The sequence below is a fragment of the Postia placenta genome (genome assembly GCF_002117355.1).
Source record: "Postia placenta MAD-698-R-SB12 unplaced genomic scaffold POSPLAscaffold_6, whole genome shotgun sequence".
NCBI classification, from domain to species: Eukaryota; Fungi; Basidiomycota; class Agaricomycetes; order Polyporales; family Adustoporiaceae; genus Rhodonia; species Rhodonia placenta.
The window spans coordinates 1,059,774-1,076,537 of NW_020169837.1; the positions used below are offsets into that span (position 1 = coordinate 1,059,774).

The 16,764-nt window shown below is 52.6% G+C and overlaps 4 protein-coding genes across 4 annotated transcripts; 2 read left to right on the forward strand and 2 right to left on the reverse strand.

Moving 5' to 3' along the window:
* Positions 1 to 1,780: 1,780 nt before the first annotated feature.
* On the forward strand, positions 1,781 to 2,885 carry POSPLADRAFT_1140644 (hypothetical protein; the record flags this gene model as incomplete). Its single annotated transcript, XM_024485199.1, has 4 exons — positions 1,781 to 1,806; positions 1,869 to 1,933; positions 1,988 to 2,713; positions 2,794 to 2,885. The coding sequence occupies 4 exons, from the start codon at positions 1,781 to 1,783 to the stop codon at positions 2,883 to 2,885; spliced, it is 909 nt and encodes a 302-aa protein (XP_024339575.1).
* Positions 2,886 to 6,080: 3,195 nt separating this feature from the next.
* On the forward strand, positions 6,081 to 8,151 carry POSPLADRAFT_1033460 (hypothetical protein; the record flags this gene model as incomplete). Its single annotated transcript, XM_024476935.1, has 15 exons — positions 6,081 to 6,151; positions 6,228 to 6,281; positions 6,321 to 6,350; positions 6,402 to 6,438; positions 6,514 to 6,551; positions 6,595 to 6,610; positions 6,908 to 6,962; positions 7,099 to 7,110; positions 7,132 to 7,192; positions 7,255 to 7,297; positions 7,349 to 7,561; positions 7,621 to 7,648; positions 7,698 to 7,767; positions 7,902 to 8,015; positions 8,067 to 8,151. 15 exons carry the CDS (start codon positions 6,081 to 6,083, stop codon positions 8,149 to 8,151), a joined length of 927 nt encoding a protein of 308 aa, XP_024339576.1.
* A 250-nt stretch (positions 8,152 to 8,401) lies between these two features.
* On the reverse strand, positions 8,402 to 9,685 carry POSPLADRAFT_1046186 (hypothetical protein; the record flags this gene model as incomplete). Its single annotated transcript, XM_024478965.1, has 4 exons — positions 8,402 to 8,766; positions 8,820 to 8,898; positions 9,002 to 9,232; positions 9,470 to 9,685. 4 exons carry the CDS (start codon positions 9,683 to 9,685, stop codon positions 8,402 to 8,404), a joined length of 891 nt encoding a protein of 296 aa, XP_024339577.1.
* A 1,902-nt stretch (positions 9,686 to 11,587) lies between these two features.
* POSPLADRAFT_1065894 (hypothetical protein) lies at positions 11,588 to 16,738 on the reverse strand. The gene is made up of 14 exons (XM_024482012.1): positions 16,455 to 16,738; positions 16,207 to 16,401; positions 16,008 to 16,154; positions 15,850 to 15,959; positions 15,472 to 15,535; positions 15,241 to 15,421; positions 14,987 to 15,186; positions 14,654 to 14,936; positions 14,350 to 14,605; positions 14,171 to 14,201; positions 13,650 to 13,905; positions 12,365 to 13,599; positions 12,012 to 12,306; positions 11,588 to 11,950 (listed from the first exon to the last, which is right to left on the reverse strand). The coding sequence occupies exons 2-14, from the start codon at positions 16,364 to 16,366 to the stop codon at positions 11,677 to 11,679; spliced, it is 3,492 nt and encodes a 1,163-aa protein (XP_024339578.1). The 5' UTR covers positions 16,367 to 16,401; positions 16,455 to 16,738; the 3' UTR covers positions 11,588 to 11,676.
* Between the last annotated feature and the right edge of the window lie 26 nt (positions 16,739 to 16,764).

Genomic DNA, 16,764 nt, shown 5'->3' on the forward strand with positions numbered 1-16,764 from the left:
AGCTGGGGAGGATGGGCACGCATGTGTCGTTGTGGATCCAGGTACGTTGTAATCGAAGGTTTTAGACTCGTTCGGCCTCGTTGTGGTGATAGGCGTGGGTCAGGGCCCGGATCCTCGCCTAACGGCAATTGTCCGCAAATCTGCGAGTCACCACGTACACGCCTCGACCACGAGGTTTTCATTTAAGCGATTGCGTCGCGTTAACCGTCTGCGTGGATATCGTTCACGATCTGCTGAACGGCTCAGTACTTCCTGTTCGCTAAGGGGCAACGCGACCTGGAGAGGAAAGATCGTCTCATCTGCCGATAGAGGCTTACCTGAAGACTAGCATTACCGTGGGCATGTCGGACTTTACAATGGTCAAAGAGTTGTGGCATCTGAAGGATCTGTGGTTCAGGCCGCCGCCAGACAGGAGCGGGTTCGCTCTCTGGTACGTCCCACGACGTCGGCCATGGTGCTAGCGTCACACGAAGACCTTCAAGTCCATCTTGCCACACGGAGCTTCAGGCTTAATGAAAGCTTACAACTATAGTAAATGCAGATTGCCTTCAACATCGTCTTTGAACGCCCGCTCCACGGTTCTTGTGTACTCATCCAGTTGGTCATGGCCCATGGTGTCTCTGAGCTATCACTATCATCCAAGAGGTCCACGGAGGCTTGAAGTCAAGCGGCACAATTGTTCTTAACGCAGGTTCAGTCGACCAGGGGAAGCGACTAGAGGACGAGGCGGATTTGCTTCTGGGATTAGGATTCTTGGCTCCCCATACGCTGCTTTTGTGACGCGAAGACACGGATAGGCTCACGGGAATAGTCCCGGTCAAAGGGATTGTTTTGTTTGCCGCCGACAAATGACTCGGGTCCACTACATCCGGCACCTGATGCATCCGAACATCCGCTCTCACACGTCTCCTGAATTCTGCAGCGTTCGATTGCCCAATTGAGCACATGGACGATCGCTGTGTACCGTAGCCACGGCTTCTTACTTCAAGAACGCGTCTCGACCTGGCCGGTTGACTCAGCGGAGGTGTAGGGCAACCCAGAGATAGGTACATGTCAATCCGATGCTATTGTGCACAATGTCTCTGTAATATTTTTATCCCCAGATGTACAGCGTCCGTCATTTTGCACTGCAAAAGCTGTACTCGGCGAATCCGTGTGGACACATGTGACGATGGCCGCCCATGCTATACTATCAGATGTGGTCCGTGTTCCTCGTCGACTTCCAAGACGAGAGAGAGGCGGGGGAATACATACGCATTCGATATTTCCCGTCAGTCAGCTGCTCTAGCACCATCTGATGTTGACAGGCGTTTTGCGCCTGCACTCCGAGGAAGCACGCAGCTCGGACGCTGCGAGAGACGGTGCGACCACCAACTGCGCGTCTATTACTACAAGTCTCTCATACGGAATCACTTTCCTGCTGGGAATTGCTAGCAGACAGCCCTTTGAAGGGCTCTTTCCCTTCGCGCGCCTTGCCTGGGCTTTTCGTCGGCGCAGGACGGGCTTATTGCGGTAGAAATGGGCTGGGTACAATCATATGTCAAATGTCTGTTTGTAATATAGAACGTGCCTGTCGTGGAGCCCTCAGCTTCTTCCGTACCAATCCTGTGCGCGGGCATAGGGTATAGCGTACAGTGTGTGCCGCAGCGCGCTGCTTACAATACTGCTATCGATCTGTCTCAACAGGCCAGGCAGCATAAGTAGACCTGGCTGTCCGGACAGCTCTCTCAGCACTCGTTGTTAGCCATCTTCCCGCCCTCGCTTCAGATTTTTGCCGACCATGGACGAGCGTTTTGAACACATCAGGTGTGTGGTTTTTCGATCTGATGCAAAGTAACGTGCTCATCAGTTGCTATGCCCTCTTTCAGCAGACCTACCGCCGACGACCTATACGATGGGTCGTATGCATACGCCTACTCGTCTGCGTTCCAGGGTACGAACGCAACCCTCGTTGATGCACGACCTCTGGTATTGACCTTACTCGCAGGTGACCAGGGCCCAGTCAATCCCTCCGCTCTTCACTCAATACAATTCCCTGTGCAAGGCAGAGAACAGGATCGGCATACGGACACTGTAAACGTCGTTCCTCCTGAGTTCCGCAATGAGATCGCCACCTTGCTGCTGAGGATAATCCTGAAGTCAACGCAAGATCCCGCGCTGATATCCGCATCGCTAACGCATTTCGTTGACCCCGACGTACGAATCGTTATCACCACAGAATACACGCCTCGGTATAATCCCGGACATCCTGTTATGAATGACACCGCCATCAGTCCTCCCGCAGTCATTGATAATTCTCCGAGCTTCGACGCTGTGGTCCACGATCTAATGGGACTTGACCTCGACGACATGCAAGACGTCCCGCCCCATGCTGGATTCGGCGATGCTGATCCCTTCCCCATGTACGTCTCTGAGGACCACGCCTTTGCCCAGCAGCAGGCGCATCAAGCGGAGTACGCCCCCTATGCTACACCCTCGTACTCGTACGACGTAAATGCATACCACACCGACACGATTCCATTCAACCCCACAACTCCGAGTCCCACTCTCAATAGCGTGGACGTCGGGACCCCCGGAGAAGGTCACGAGAAGTGCCAATGGGCCGGCTGTGGGAAAGACCTCCCGTCATTCACGCGCAAGGACATCAAAACACACCTCGAGGCGATCCATCTCTGCGGTGCGGGAGAGGGACTTCCTAACTCCAAAGTCCGATGTCAGTGGGCGGGATGCACTAAGGATGTGAAATACCATAACCTTGCCAAACACATCGCTTCGACGCATCTTCACCTCCAGACGGTGCAGTGCTCGAAGTGTTCAGAGAGGCTGTGCCGTCGAGACGCTCTCACAAGGCACATGCGAACGGTACACCGAGATGCTTGTCCTGATTAGTTCAAAAAGGGTTGTAAAGGTGTGTTTCTCTCATCTTCGGATGTTTATCGATAATTGATGATATTGCAATTCCGGTGTGCTTGTACCAGTGCGAAGATGTTAGAAAAGCTGAGAATGAACGGATAATGTACGAATAGTTTATGGGCACGTCGCGACGGTGTAGGCTATAATCAATAGTTTGCTCGACATATTGTTACGAAGGTATGACAGCTGTTACGATACTTGATACGACTGGTCCAAACAGAGTAGTAGACATACATGATGGTGAACAGGATATGTAAGAAATTGCAGGTGTATGCGGCCACACGCAGATAATTTTTGGAAGGCACCAATAGCGAGCATAGGTCCATGTTGGTCCTTATTGAACGATCGACTTGTTCCTACTAGTAGCGCGAGGTCAATCGGCCCGATCTTCTGATCGCTATCGCGCACCACGCGGAGACCGAGTGCCCTCGGGACATCATTGTATGCTTCCTAATACAGAAAGAATCAACGTGCCCTTCATCTGATGTGGGAAAAAAGCTACAGAGTCACCAGGCCTAGATTCTGCGCGGGCGGTCTCGATAGTCCAAGGTAGTGACCTTTGCACGAGGGAGGACAACACAATGTCCTGAATAATATGTACGGTGGGCCGTTAAGGCACAACGCAATATTGCTGCTTAATCTGCCAAGGTTCCGTGCCTCAGCTATAAGTCCCCGACGCCCATACAAAATTGACGAACCCGAGTGTATGTGTCACCCCGTCGTAACAGTTATATCCGCTCCTTTCATCGGTGCAGGTAATCATTACCGAGATTATTTAGTCCAAAGACTTCAACGTGTGTCAAGTGAACTGTTTCCCGTAGGCAGACATTATGAATTATGCAGTGGGGAGGACAATCATAATATATAGTCATGCAATAGTGGTTATTCTCAGAGTATGACAGCGATTTAATGCAACGGTCGCCTTGAGTGTCTTAGTCAAGACGCAAGCCACGGCGCTCGGTTCAAGCTTCGCATATGGTGTCACGTGCTCGCATGACAATGCGCAGTCAGGCAGGACCCCTGATAGTCCTCCCAGAGCTCCGATCCCCAAAATCCCCGAAAATGACCCTAAGAATGACCCACTTTTAACAGTATTTGACGTTTTATGAGGCCATTCTGTCACCGATCTCCCCCAAACTTGGTGAGTGGATGGTTATCCCAAAGATACGTCGAAATATGCACTGTGCCTGAAGTTCCCACGCTTAGATCGTGATAAATCTAATCTCATCAACCCCCGAAACTGGCCACTTTCGGGATCGGACCTCTGGGGGGATTATCAGGGGTCCTAGTCAGGCCCCAAAGTAGGCATCCTTCAAGTCAACAACGAGTACGAATCTATTTTCGCACTGGCTCTAGAGCTGCTCGGGTATGCGTGTCGCTCTATTTCACACTTTGGAAAGAATGGAAGATGTCCTTGACGTCTCAATTTTGTCCGTCCAAGGCGCTGTTCACCCACCGTGGTCCGTGGCTGAAGCTTGTCCTTCAGTGTCTTCAGTGCATGGGCTAATGTAGCGTGGCGCCACTTCTCAAATGTGGCTGCAATCTATCTGTCAAAGGACTTCCCGTTCTTGCGGCCCGTTTGCGACCTCGCGGAGCGCCAATCTGCATGTCCCCGGCCTTGTCTGCTCATGCAACTTTCTCGATTCGCAAGCCCCTACCCACCTGCTGTTTCTCAGTCTTCACCGCGCTTGTCATTCTCATAGGTATCGGAAGATCGCCTTGTGAAGTCGTTATAGAAACTGACTTTGACGATAATGCCGGGTTATGAGGAACTCAGGTGACGGCGAACTGACAGTGCGTCTCTTTACTACCTTGCCTCTCACCATTTTGAACTTCCCACAAGTGCGAAGTCCTTGGGGTCCCGGAAGACACGAGAATTGCTTGGACTTCTCAGCGCGCAGGACTAGACTGAGCCTCAAGCTGTCACGAGTAATGATAACAGAATTCCTTAAACCTTTCCGCGGAAACCATGCTTGACACTTTACGACCATTCCTAGATGGTACGGTGGCGAAGTTATGAACAACACAAAACAATCTGGGACGTCAAGCTTTAAGCTTCAAGCTCAGTACATGAAGACGATTACACCGCGGAAGCTGCTCGGTCTCTTCTTATATCTCGAAGCGACGGCCCAAACCGAGGTCGTGTCACAGTGCTGATCATCTTTTTGCCCGCCGGCCACCGTGGCGCAGAGGGCTAGCAGATGTCGATGTGGCCCGCCTCAGGAGCAAGAACGGGGAGCAGAATGGCCTGTAGTCCCCTTTGATGCCAGGCAGAGTCAACACCTGACAGTGACTTAATATTCGCCCGGAACAGCAGAGACGACATACCGCATCCTTCTGTAGGTCTTCATTGTATACCGTTCTAGATAATATCGCGCACACCTGACGCGAGTTGCCATTGCACGTAGTCGGATGGATGTCCTTTGAATATAACGGTGACAGATTGTTTCCAAATTCCGAGCTCATTTGACCAGGCGCCTCAACCGCACTATCTGCGGAGAAGGGTATGATTGTGCATCTATCTGTCGTGACCAGAACTTTCAGCTGTGACGTTCGCACTGCATGACAGTCGTTAAGGTTAAGGTTGTCATAGCAATTCTCCAATCATCCCCGGTAACTTCTCATTCTAGCTAAGGTCTGTTGTCTACTCGCTCAGATGTTGTTTTGTCCAGTCCGGCTTTGAGACATCGACTTCGAGTCGATGCAGGCGGATCTCCGCTTTGGCTGGAAAGTAAATGTGACATCATCAGGGCCGTGCACCGCAATCATTTAAAGACAAGGCTTCGGCATCTGTTCTATGCGAAGTTTTTTGACATTCGTCCTGTGCTGCGATATGGACGTGGTTCGATCAAATAGGATGCGGCTTTGTGTTCGCTTCATTGGAGGCGTCCAGACGCCGTGACCGCAACTGCGACTTCGGGCAAGTTATGAACCGCCCTCTCACCGAAGAACTCATACATCAGAATGTGTTACATAGAATCCCTGCATTGTCGGACAGGGTCTTGTCGTCGTGTGAACGCGTGTTCGGCCATACAAACGCTGCTGCCAACGGCCGCCTCAGCTGCAACCGCACCTCCCTTGCGGTCTGACCCAGCCACGCGCAAGTATATAGCCGCCAGTGTCCATACACTCACTATCTTTATCTGCTAGCTTTGCCCTTGTACTCCATGTCCGTATTCGATCTCCATCTGGATAGCACACTGGGATGTGGGTTCATCGGAATCACGGCCGGCGTGATGTGCGTGAATCCAGTCAGCTCGTGGGCTGCAAAGCTGATCCCAAGATACAGGCTATATGGACTATCGTGTGCTCAGACACTTCATTACTATCGCCACTACTCCGATGACGTCTTCAATCTACGGTTGTTGGTAGGTCGCTTCATCCTGCTTGTAATGTCCCTCCATTAGCTCACGCACGACCCAGATCGCCTTCCTCTGGTATGTTGTAGTGTCTTGCGTGCATAACGCGGTATATCAACCCCATACCAGGTTACTCGATACTGTTGGAACAGTTTTGGATGCTATGGTAATGTGCTGAGATATTCCCTGCTACGTCGTCGTGCTCATTTTCGCTTAGTGCCTGTGGCATTTCCAAATACAGAGCCGTGGCTCTCCGTATCTCGCCCTCAGCTTTCCTGTGTATGTCGCCGCCTATGTGTTCGCGTGTATTATGCTGATGCAGGTATAGCGCGTTTGTGGTAAGACAAGGCTGTATGCCATTGCAAAGACATTGACTTCGCTCTAGGTGGAATTCTTCGTCTCAGTCTGTGTAATCCTGCATAATTCTTCGCAAAGTCTGACAAAATCATTCAGGCTCTCATTATTGTGATTGTACAAATGTAAGAAGCAATTATACATGTTTATTAGGAGCTCCTCACATCCATGGCGGAGCGCTGTACATGCTGACCAAACGCATAACAGCTATTTCATCTATTCAATTTGGAGGTGTATGTGTGCTCGGCTTCATCTGTATCAATGCTTGTATCGTCTAAAAGGCCTGTTTTAGTCCTCGCATACCAACGATGGCAGCTTCCTTTAACCATCACTATGGTATGTCCTGCTAGATTAATATATAGGGGTAAACTAATATCGCGGACGAAGACATTATTATCCTTCCTTTCCTTCGGTATGCTGCCATCAAATTCATGGTCGAGTTGTCGCATGCTGACTTTTTTCAAATGCGTAGTATGTGGTATTGGTGCGTTCACACAACTTTCAGGTTTTGCTTATAAGCCATTCGGTTCATCGAACCCACTATCTTCAGTCACCGTATACAAATTGTGAGTCTAAATGAAGCGCACGCTAATCGCCATGTTCGCCCTTTAACATATCTCCGCTACAGGAAGGTCAACAGAAACATCGCGGCCGGACTTCAAGACGCTACAGTACGTTGTGAACGAGGGAACGCTAGGCATCTGACACGATCTTCTCACCAGGCTACTGGATGCCTGCAAACTTTGACAGCGGTCCTTGCAGATATCTACATCTCAGTACTGCTATGCATGATTTTGAACGGCAAGAAGACAGGTTTCAGAAAGTATGATGACTGGCCAATTACTGGGATAACGGTACAACTAACCATCTCCCAGGACCGACTATCAGATATCACGACTCATCTTGTATTCTATCCATCGAGGTATCGTAACCACGTGAGCGGAATTGCGGATATATGCATTCTATCTGGATTATGCTGAGTTCTTTACTCAAGGGCTGTGCAACTTCTGCAATTTGCAACAGTGAGTAATCGATACCTTGTCTTATGACAAAATGACACACATGGTATAGTTTGTAAGCTACATACACGCAACCCCATTCAAGCTAGTTTGGACAATATTTCACTTCCCCGGGAGCAAACGTGAGCTTATTCCCTTGCCACACTAGTATCCATCGTGTTTTAATCATAAACTTTCAGTCTATCTCAATTCGTTGCTGGCTTTGTGCGTACATGTCCTAGCTCTTTCGAAGTGTCTTGCTTATCATGCGTCGCAGATTGAACGTTCGCCATCACTTGCGGGACAGCGGGCAGCATGCTGCTGATAAGCTCCTCAGTGGCAACATCCTCGACATGATACCTATAGACCATACGCAACGTCTCCCACGCAGGTAAGCCCCCTAAACTGATCATACCATCGGCTGCGCGCTGAGTATCTGCAGCATCGAGATCAACGCTAATTGCGCAAAGCCGGTACTTGGGTACATCGTTGTCAATCGCGAAGTGATCGAGAGTGTAGATGTGTAAGCTGCGCTAATATCAATGGCACTTCTACATAGCTACTGTCAAAGAGGCTTTCATTAAGTATACCGGCGATCCACGCTTGAGACTCCACATTCATTCCTGCTTGCAGTCATACATAACTCCGGATTACTAGATGTCCTTATGGTACATGTTCTAATTGACAGCCCAACGTCGAAAGCATATTGCAAAGCGAGCGCGAGCCATGGGGCCGATACCTAAACGAACATGCAATTAAGCCCGCTCCACAACGGCGCTAGCGAGCCGCCCGCTCCCACTCCTTTCTGAGCATCTCTGTCCACGCCATGACGAAATACACAATACCGGCGGGAAGGACGCATTTCCTCCCCACTTCGCCCCAATCCCAACGCCGCCGCCGGAGCTTCATCCACTCCTCTCGCATGCCGCCTGCACTGGCGAGCACGGACTGGAGCAGGGAAGACCTTCCGCGCGTAACGCGTCTGGGCGCTGGTGCTGGCGCCGGACCAATGTTCGATGTCACCCAGAGTTGGATGCTCCGGCTGTAGCACGTCGTGGAACCGATGACTGCCCAACACAACGCCGGGCGCTTCTCATGGTTGAGGAGTGCGAGCGTAAAGTGGGTCGCGGGCCAGCATATGGCTATTGTGCATCAGGATACTGCTCGTACAAACCAAACAGAAATAATTCCGTACTTTGGAGTGCAAAGAGACGTATGAGCGTCGGGAGCGGGGAATAGTACACTCGCCATCTCTTGAGTAGGCCTGTCGTGAGCTGTAGACACTGCCAGCCAGTAAGGATTGACTGTAAAATAACAAACTTTGATTAGAATGCATTCCTATCGCGGGATGAGCGTCAGGGGTTGGCCTAGACTTACCCAGAGAACACTAATGAAGTAATCGACGCGCCAAGACAGCGCGTCAGGCCCTGATCCACCGGGGGGGCAGATAACATGATACAAGTTCCAGAGCGTACCAAAGATAGCAGGTACAATGGAGAGAAAGCGTGCGAGGAAGAAGATGAGGGGAATGAACCATGTCGGAAGATCAGAGGATGCGAATGTTGTCAGAGCAGAATGTGTAATGCGAGCTGTAGGGAGATCTCGAGGCTATTAAAAATAGAATTTACGTCAGACTCTTCATTCCTTTAGCATGGGACGAATGATAAGGACATTCAAAAGTGCTCGTGACGCGTGAACGCGCTTGCACGTGTAGCGGTAACGCGCACACGTGCAATTCACGTGACACGCGTGTAATGATCCTGCCCGAGGGTTGCCCAACGAAATGCAGATCAAACGAGGCAAACAAGCTACGCGAAAGCGACGACATGGTAAGATGTAGCTCACCGCTTCTTCCCCCTCTGTTTCAGTTTCACCAGCCCCGAGTACTCCAGGAACGGTCGAGATAGGCCTCGTGGCCGTCTCAGCATGCAGATGCTTCCGCTTGAGTACCCGCGAACGCAGAGTACCCGCGGCACTACTAGATGACATAGTGTACAGTAGGTCGTCCTCGCAGGGTGTCGTGTCGTCGGTATCTTCCCCTCGTGCGCACAAGGGCGACATGTGTGAGTACGCTGGTGGTGTGCTGCCATGACGCGGATGTGAAGGGAGCGAAGAGGTGGACGGGATGCTTGAGAAAGCGAAGGGGGGAGAAGATGGGGAGGATCGTAGATGGGGAGAGGAGCTTGCCCTGGGGACTGTTGATATCCCGATTGGGATGGGTGGCGTCGGAGAATAGGGAGGCGGGCTGCTATCCGGCGCACTCATGTCGGGCAAGGCCTCCCAGCCAATATCACTAGACGCACACCGACTTCTTGCTTGTGCGCTCTGGTCCGCAATACGCGTGCGTAGTCGCGCGTGCGGCCAAGATCTCCTCCGTGGACTAGGAGGCAGTGGTGTGTCGGAATCCGATGCGCCTGAATCAAGCCCCGAAGGCCGGGGAATATGTGTACGCCGTGAGGCAGTCGGGATAGGGGTGAATCCAGGAAAGCAGCTAGGTCGCGTGTAGCTTCTCGCTTGCGTCGAGAGCGATATCAAGGAGGAGTAAGAAGGCGGGCTGTCAGAAGCGGGCAACGACGGACACAACAGCAGCACGGCTCCAGACTGCCGCTGTTCTTCTAAAGCCTGTGCAGACAGGAATTGTCGCGCAAACATGTTGCATAAGACGGCTGCAAGTCAAAGGGGGTATGGGGTATTGGGGTGCTCACCTCCTAGGGGTAGATATATACTGTCCACGGCCTGAGAAACCAGCCGACGAGTAGCGGGCAATCGCCTGGTACAATCACGTATACCTATCCAGATCTAGCGTGAAGCTATCGGCTCCTGTCGAGCATGATTGCCAGCTTTGCGGGAGCGAATTTGGCAGGTCTCATCCACTCACCCAGGAAGGCGGGTAGCATGCAGCTGCATGTGGGAAAAACGTGCAGATTCATTATGGGCGCTAATCTCACCGATGCGGGCGCTGCGCATGGAACAACGGTATGGGATTGGATCCTACAGGGCACCTTGCCATACATTTCATCATATCCATGATAAGGTACGCTTACTTGAAGCTCAGGACCCGGGCTTCTGAAGCATGATTACGCCCAGAAGAGGCCCACTGTCGTGTGCATAAATGAGCTTGCTTTTACGCTATTCATATCCCCGAGGCCGCTCATGAGCTTATTATGTTGTTGGGAGCAGTGGCGCAAGCATAATCAGCCTACAGTCTGTTCGACATCCTCTTCTGGCTTCTATGACGCATCGATGGATATGAACAGAGAAGAATGCCGAGCCTGGACTCCTCCGGTTTCTCGATGATCAAACAAAGTAGGGTAGCGAAGAATGCTGTTCAAGTTGGGGAATGTCAGGATCGGCATGTCACTTGCGGCTGAAACGACCGGTCTACAATCACAGCCAGGAGAGTGCGGTCAATAACCGCGTTTGTCGCCAACTTCTGTGTCCCAGCGCCACGCCCGCGCCACAAACCGCTGGTTAACTTGAATGTATTGTTGCAGGCTGCTAGGCTCTACGTCACTAAAAATCATAAACATCACCAATATTACTGATTGAGTAATTTGGTGTCCTGCTTGGTTTGACAAGAAACAATCCTACTTCCATACGTTTCGTTTCCAGGGGTATCTCTGTAAGTTTATTCAACGCGTCCCCAATATTTTTCATCTGCATCAGGCCCCGACAAGTCTGCTGAAGGACCCCGCCCGGACTGGCTTCTCTGTAAAATCGCATCGCTTCCTTTACGTGAATGGTGGATCGTCCACCTTCCATACATATCATGTTTGCGCGACTGATAGCGAGACAGTGCCTCACAAGACGCCTGGAGCGAGACGGCCTCAGCAACCTGGATGGGGATTTGCACAATTGCTATCGTGATGACAAGCCACCGGCGTCACAGGAATTATACTCGTCGCACCGAAGCGCGAGTGCTGTTCGCGGGTATCGATGCATGTGAAGTGAAGTACTACAGTTGGCTGGGGTTGATGCGGTGGTATACAGATTTAGCCGAACATACTACGGACATTACGCCTTGATCTCGAGGACGAATCTCGGTCAAGACACTATCTTTCACCGCGCATCTCGTCTACCACGGCGTCTGCCCACTTCAACACCGCCTTCTCGAGCATATTCTCCCAGCCACCGTCTTGCCGCGCGACAAGAGGCGCGTCGAAGATGATCAGCTCCTCATTCACATGGCTCGGGAACTGCAGCGAAGACATTGAAACTGATGGCGAGGCTATAGGTGTCGTTCCCGGCGATGGTGTAAGGTTACCCTTCGAAGAACCGGCTTTGACTGGGGACGTGATCAGTAAAAGATAACGCAGCTTCAACGCTCTGGAGCGAACAGAGTGATCAGGAATGCCGCCACAGAAGGCCTCGGGGATCAAGCACTCACGCAGCCCAAAGGCGCAAGTTGTCCGTTCTCCGGAACGTCCATCCTCGCTTCCCCTTGTCCGAATGCGCACTGTCTTCGAGCGACTGAGCTTCAAGCGCCGCGATATCGTGGATGGCGTCTTTGCTCACGAAGCCCCACTGTTTCCGTGAACGTCGGACTCCGACATTGTAAGCAGTACACAGTAATTGACCCGAGGAGAGGGCCTGCAGAATGGCCGCCCGTTTTGGTGGCGCCGGGGGGAGTTGGGGAAGGAGATTGACCGGAAGGAATGCTACGAGTATCGCATGCAGACGGCCTGTGTGGTATTCATGTTAGTGAGAGGCCGGAAAAATTCAGTATTACTGTAGAACAACCTAGTGGATCATCCTCAAATGTCGACCGTTTCGCCCAGCTCGGCAGGTCTTCGTCGTCGACGCTGTCCTCCTCCGCCACAGTTTCCATTTCCTCCGGTTCTTCCGTGACCACCATATCTCGCATGGCTTCAAGCATCCCCGTCGAGACCACCCTACGGCCTGATCTCTTCGATCCTCCCTCCCTCGGCGCGTCCCCCGCACTGACCCTGCGTCCCCTCGCCCGCTCCGCCCGTTCCTTCTGCAGGACGCGTTCCCGTTCTCTCTGCCACCCGCGTTTCCCGTTCTGCACCCCGCCAAACAGCACGTCGTCAACAGCATCCAAATACCGTCCGACCACCTCGCGCTCGGGCTCAAGGTCCGTCAGCTGCATGTCCTGCCGGTACAGCCATCCACCGCCGACGACCAGCCGCTCGTCCCACCGCTCGCGCTTCTCCCGTTCTTCCTCGCTTAAGTTCCCCGAATCTGGAGCCTCGTCCTCCCATACTCGAATGGCCTTCTGCCGCCCGCTTACCTCGATGAACGAGATCGAAACCGAATTCTCCGCATCGACCACAAAGTCCGCACCTGCATCCGGATCCTCCAGATGCGATGATGGGGATGCCGCGCGTGAATGGGCACTGTTATCTGGGGTCGAGTCGTGCTCGCTCTGCGCATCGTACGCGTCGTGTTCCAGCGGCAGCCGCGCGCGCTCCTCCAGCTCGCGCAGCACCGTCAGCACCTCTAGCGCGCCCCTTCGCACGCGCGTCAGAGGCTCCGAGGATGAGTCCGGTTGCGATACGCGTCGCTTTGGTAGCGGCGCACTCGGCAGGCTTTGTGGGCGGAAGTACGTTTGCAGCATGGGTGTAGTCGAGTCGTCGGGCAGTGAGACGAGATAGTTCCGTACGGATCGCACCGCACGCGTTGTTCTCTTCAGTAGATCGAGCACGTCCAAGTGGTCCTTTGATCGCGTACCCGTGCCGAGGAGGCTCGTATCCTGCAATTCCGTCTGATACCCACCGTCCAGCTCCCATCCAATCGCGACTGTATCCAGGTCTTCAATCACCCCTGGACGAAGGTTCTCCGGGTCCGTTTCGTACGTCTTGACGTACGGCGGAAACGACGGCTGGACAATCTGCGGCACAATCGGAGATGGCGGCAACAGCAAGTCGCGGTCCCTTCCCGAGTACGGTTTGATATTCAGCATCGAGGGACCACCGATTGCGGGAACCATACCGCTATTCGGCTTGTTGAGAGGGCTTCTCGGGTGTCAGCATGTGGTCGGGCTCACCAAAAAGTAGCTACTCACTTGCTTTCCGCCGCGATTCCCGACTTAGTAAAGTAATGTTGTAGATGTTCTATGCTCCCCAGGGCCATTACACTCTCCCGTTTAGCGGCGCTGCGGCTAAAGGGCTTCTGGGGCTTGTTCGAGGACTTCATGTTTGGGTAGAAAGCGACTTGCCGCCGAGCCTTCAGGGATGCGGGCTCGGCGGCATTGAGGCTCGTCGGAGACGGGAACTTGAAGTCAGTCATTTGCGAGAATTCAGGAAACAGACAGCGAGGTCCTGGTGGTATATGTCAAGAAAGCAGCTATTAGGTCTAGAGATGGATCATGATGTCGTGGTCGAAATTCCGGCAAAACGGATGTCAAGTGCACGAACATTCCAAGTCGGCTAGATCAAAGATCAGTGTTGACGAAGACTGATTACCAGTACTGTCACGCAAATTGATGATTTCGACCAAATAAATGAGCGATGGGTGCATTTATTGAACGTCGTAAAGTAAGATGAGGCAAGTAAATAGTGGGGAGCACATGCATGCAGCTGTTACGCATAGTCTCATTCTCCGTAAAGTCAATGATCTACGAACTACCTCACATCATCGTCCTCGCGATCGAGTTCAATTGGTTGGCCATCTGGGGGTAGGTCTTCATGAACTCAACCTGTGCCGTCGTCGCCTACCCACAATAGTCAGCACAGCATCGTACATTGTGGGCCTGATGTACTCACGAATTGGTAAGTCAAGGCATTCATCAACTCCGGCTCGCTGCGTGCGAGGTCCGCCTGCCGCTTGAACATTTCCATCGCGATGTCAATCTTGCCCTGTTGCAAACTCAACTGTGCTAGCGTTGCCACAGCCGCTTCGCACTCGGGGTCAAGCTTCAGCGCCTCCTGGCAGCATTCCTCCGCAGCGGCGATGTCTTGCTTCCATTGAAAGAGCGCAAGACCCTTGTTAACGTGAGGTAATGCGTTGATGGGTGGGGGTCTATCCATTCGTGAAGGTGTGTGCTAGACGGGTAACTGTATGACTCACTTCGACCGCTCCTGCTCTATCTCGATCGCGCGCTCAAACTTGTCGACCGCATCCCCGAACCGCTGCTGGTCAAGGAGCAGCTCCCCGTAGTAGTTGTGCGGCTCACTCCGCTGGGGGAAAGCCTTCAGTGTCCGCCGGAACGTCGCCATGCTGTTCGCCGTGTTGCCCGCCTTGTACTGTGCAACCGCCAGTTGTATGTGACTGAACACGAACTCATCGTCGAGCTGAGTCGATTTGGTGTAATTGTCCGCGGCTTCCTTGAACTCGTTCATGATAAAGAAAACTGCGCTAACCATTAGCCAACAACGAACTCGCGCTTACTACGGTATATACCTTGGCCCCGGTGGTAGTAGATGTCAGGGTCATCGGGATTATGCTTGATGGCCTCCTCGAAGCACTCGAACGTCTTCTTTGGATCGCCTTGCTCCATGTACACGCTCGCAATCTTGACCCAAGTCTGCGTGAGCGACGGTTGCAGCTCGACCGAGGCAAGGAAGTCCTCCTTCGCCCCGATAACATCTGTCATGAGGAACCTACGGGGCGACTCGATGAGCAACTATGCTCTCTACAACGGACATCACACATACTTGAAGGTACCCCGAAGGTTCAACGCCTCGGCCTTGCCAGCATCCCAGGAGATGCCCTGCTCTATCGCCTCGTTTACAAGCGAGAGGGAGTGGACATAATCGCCCGCTGCCAGAGCCTCGAGGCACAAAATCAGAGTTTGGTCGCCTTGTGACGGATTTTCCGGTAATGTCGGCAGGGGGCCTGCAGTACTACATCAGATATCTCAACGTGTGCAAGAGGTAAGCACTCACGAGGTCGGAAAGCACCGAAGTATGCTGACACGAATGTGTGAGAGGGTAGATGGCGCTCACGCGTCTGAAGAGTATATCAGCACGAGATATCCTGGAGACACAACATGATATTGCCGCAAGATGATCACGACCAAGAGCGTCGACGTGACACCCAAACCTAGAGGGCAAGGTTCGACCTCGCCATCGTCCAACCTAAAATGCTACCTAGGAACGTCGAGACGCCTGGGCTCTTATCAAAACTGATGTTTCGTTTCTCTTGATGCACTAAGAAAAACCACCAGCTGCCCAATTTAAACACATGTGCCAGCTGGGCGTGAACTCACTTCCACGCGACGTTTGGGCAGCTCATAACACAGCAACCAGTATGATGACACTTACCGACAGGATGTCCTGCGCCTTTTGTGTGGCGAGTTTCTTCAGTACGCGCTCAACTGACTGCGCTGCTGACTCGTTTTGGAACTTGTCGAGGATCGTTGCCGCGGTATAATCTAATGATCGTGAGCTGGTAGAGCTTGAACGTAAACCATACCACATACCGCGCAACGCATCCTCGTTTCGTTCGAGGGCCTCGAGAGCGGTTGCTCGTCGATTCAGTGCTTTCACATAGCCGGAATCAAGCTTCAAAGCAGCGTCACAGTCCTCTACCACCTTTTCGAAGTTAGGTGGCGACAGATTGACATAACCTGTCACGAGATGCATCAAGCAACGCAAAACGCTTGTCCTAGAAGGACTTACATGCCGCGCGGTTGCTGAAGAATACAGGCTCAGGTTTGGGCGTGACCTCGATAGCACGAGTGTAGAAGTCGATAGCAGCGCTGAACTTGCGCTGCTGGTACGTGCTGTTTCCTTTGGCCTTCAAGGAAGCTGCAACCTTTGTCCGCTCCTCAGTCGACATACTGGCAATGTCTTCCGGTGACAGCTTGACATCCTCTGGTGTGCCGCTATAAGAGAGTAGGTGTGGGAGCTAGCTCATGGTAACTCACCTTCCTCAGACACCTCCGCCGACTTGGGAGTACGCTCCTCGAGAATGGGCCCATCCTTGTCCTTCCCCGTCTTGCGCTTACGGTGCTTCTTCTTGTCCTTCTTGCGCTCACCTTTCTCAGCATCGCCCCCGCCCGGACCGCGAGACGTGGATGCATAGTATGCGACGCCGCCGATGGCCACGAGCGCGGCAGCGGTCCCAATGACGACCGCACGCCTGTTATCGGAAACAAAGGCTTGGACGCGGTCAACAACGCCCTGCGCCGACGGCGACGTGGAGGAAGACATGACGGGTGCGGTCGGCGTCGAGCG

Coding starts and splice junctions, on each gene's coding strand:
- POSPLADRAFT_1065894 (XM_024482012.1), bottom strand. CDS start 16,366: ATGTCGACTGAGGAGCGGACAAAGGTTGCAGCTTCCTTGAAGGCCAAA. Junction 15,960..16,007: donor AAACGAGGATGCGTTGCGCG/GTATGTGGTATG, acceptor CACGATCATTAG/ATTATACCGCGGCAACGATC. Junction 11,951..12,011: donor AACTTGCGCCTTTGGGCTGC/GTGAGTGCTTGA, acceptor TGTTCGCTCCAG/AGCGTTGAAGCTGCGTTATC.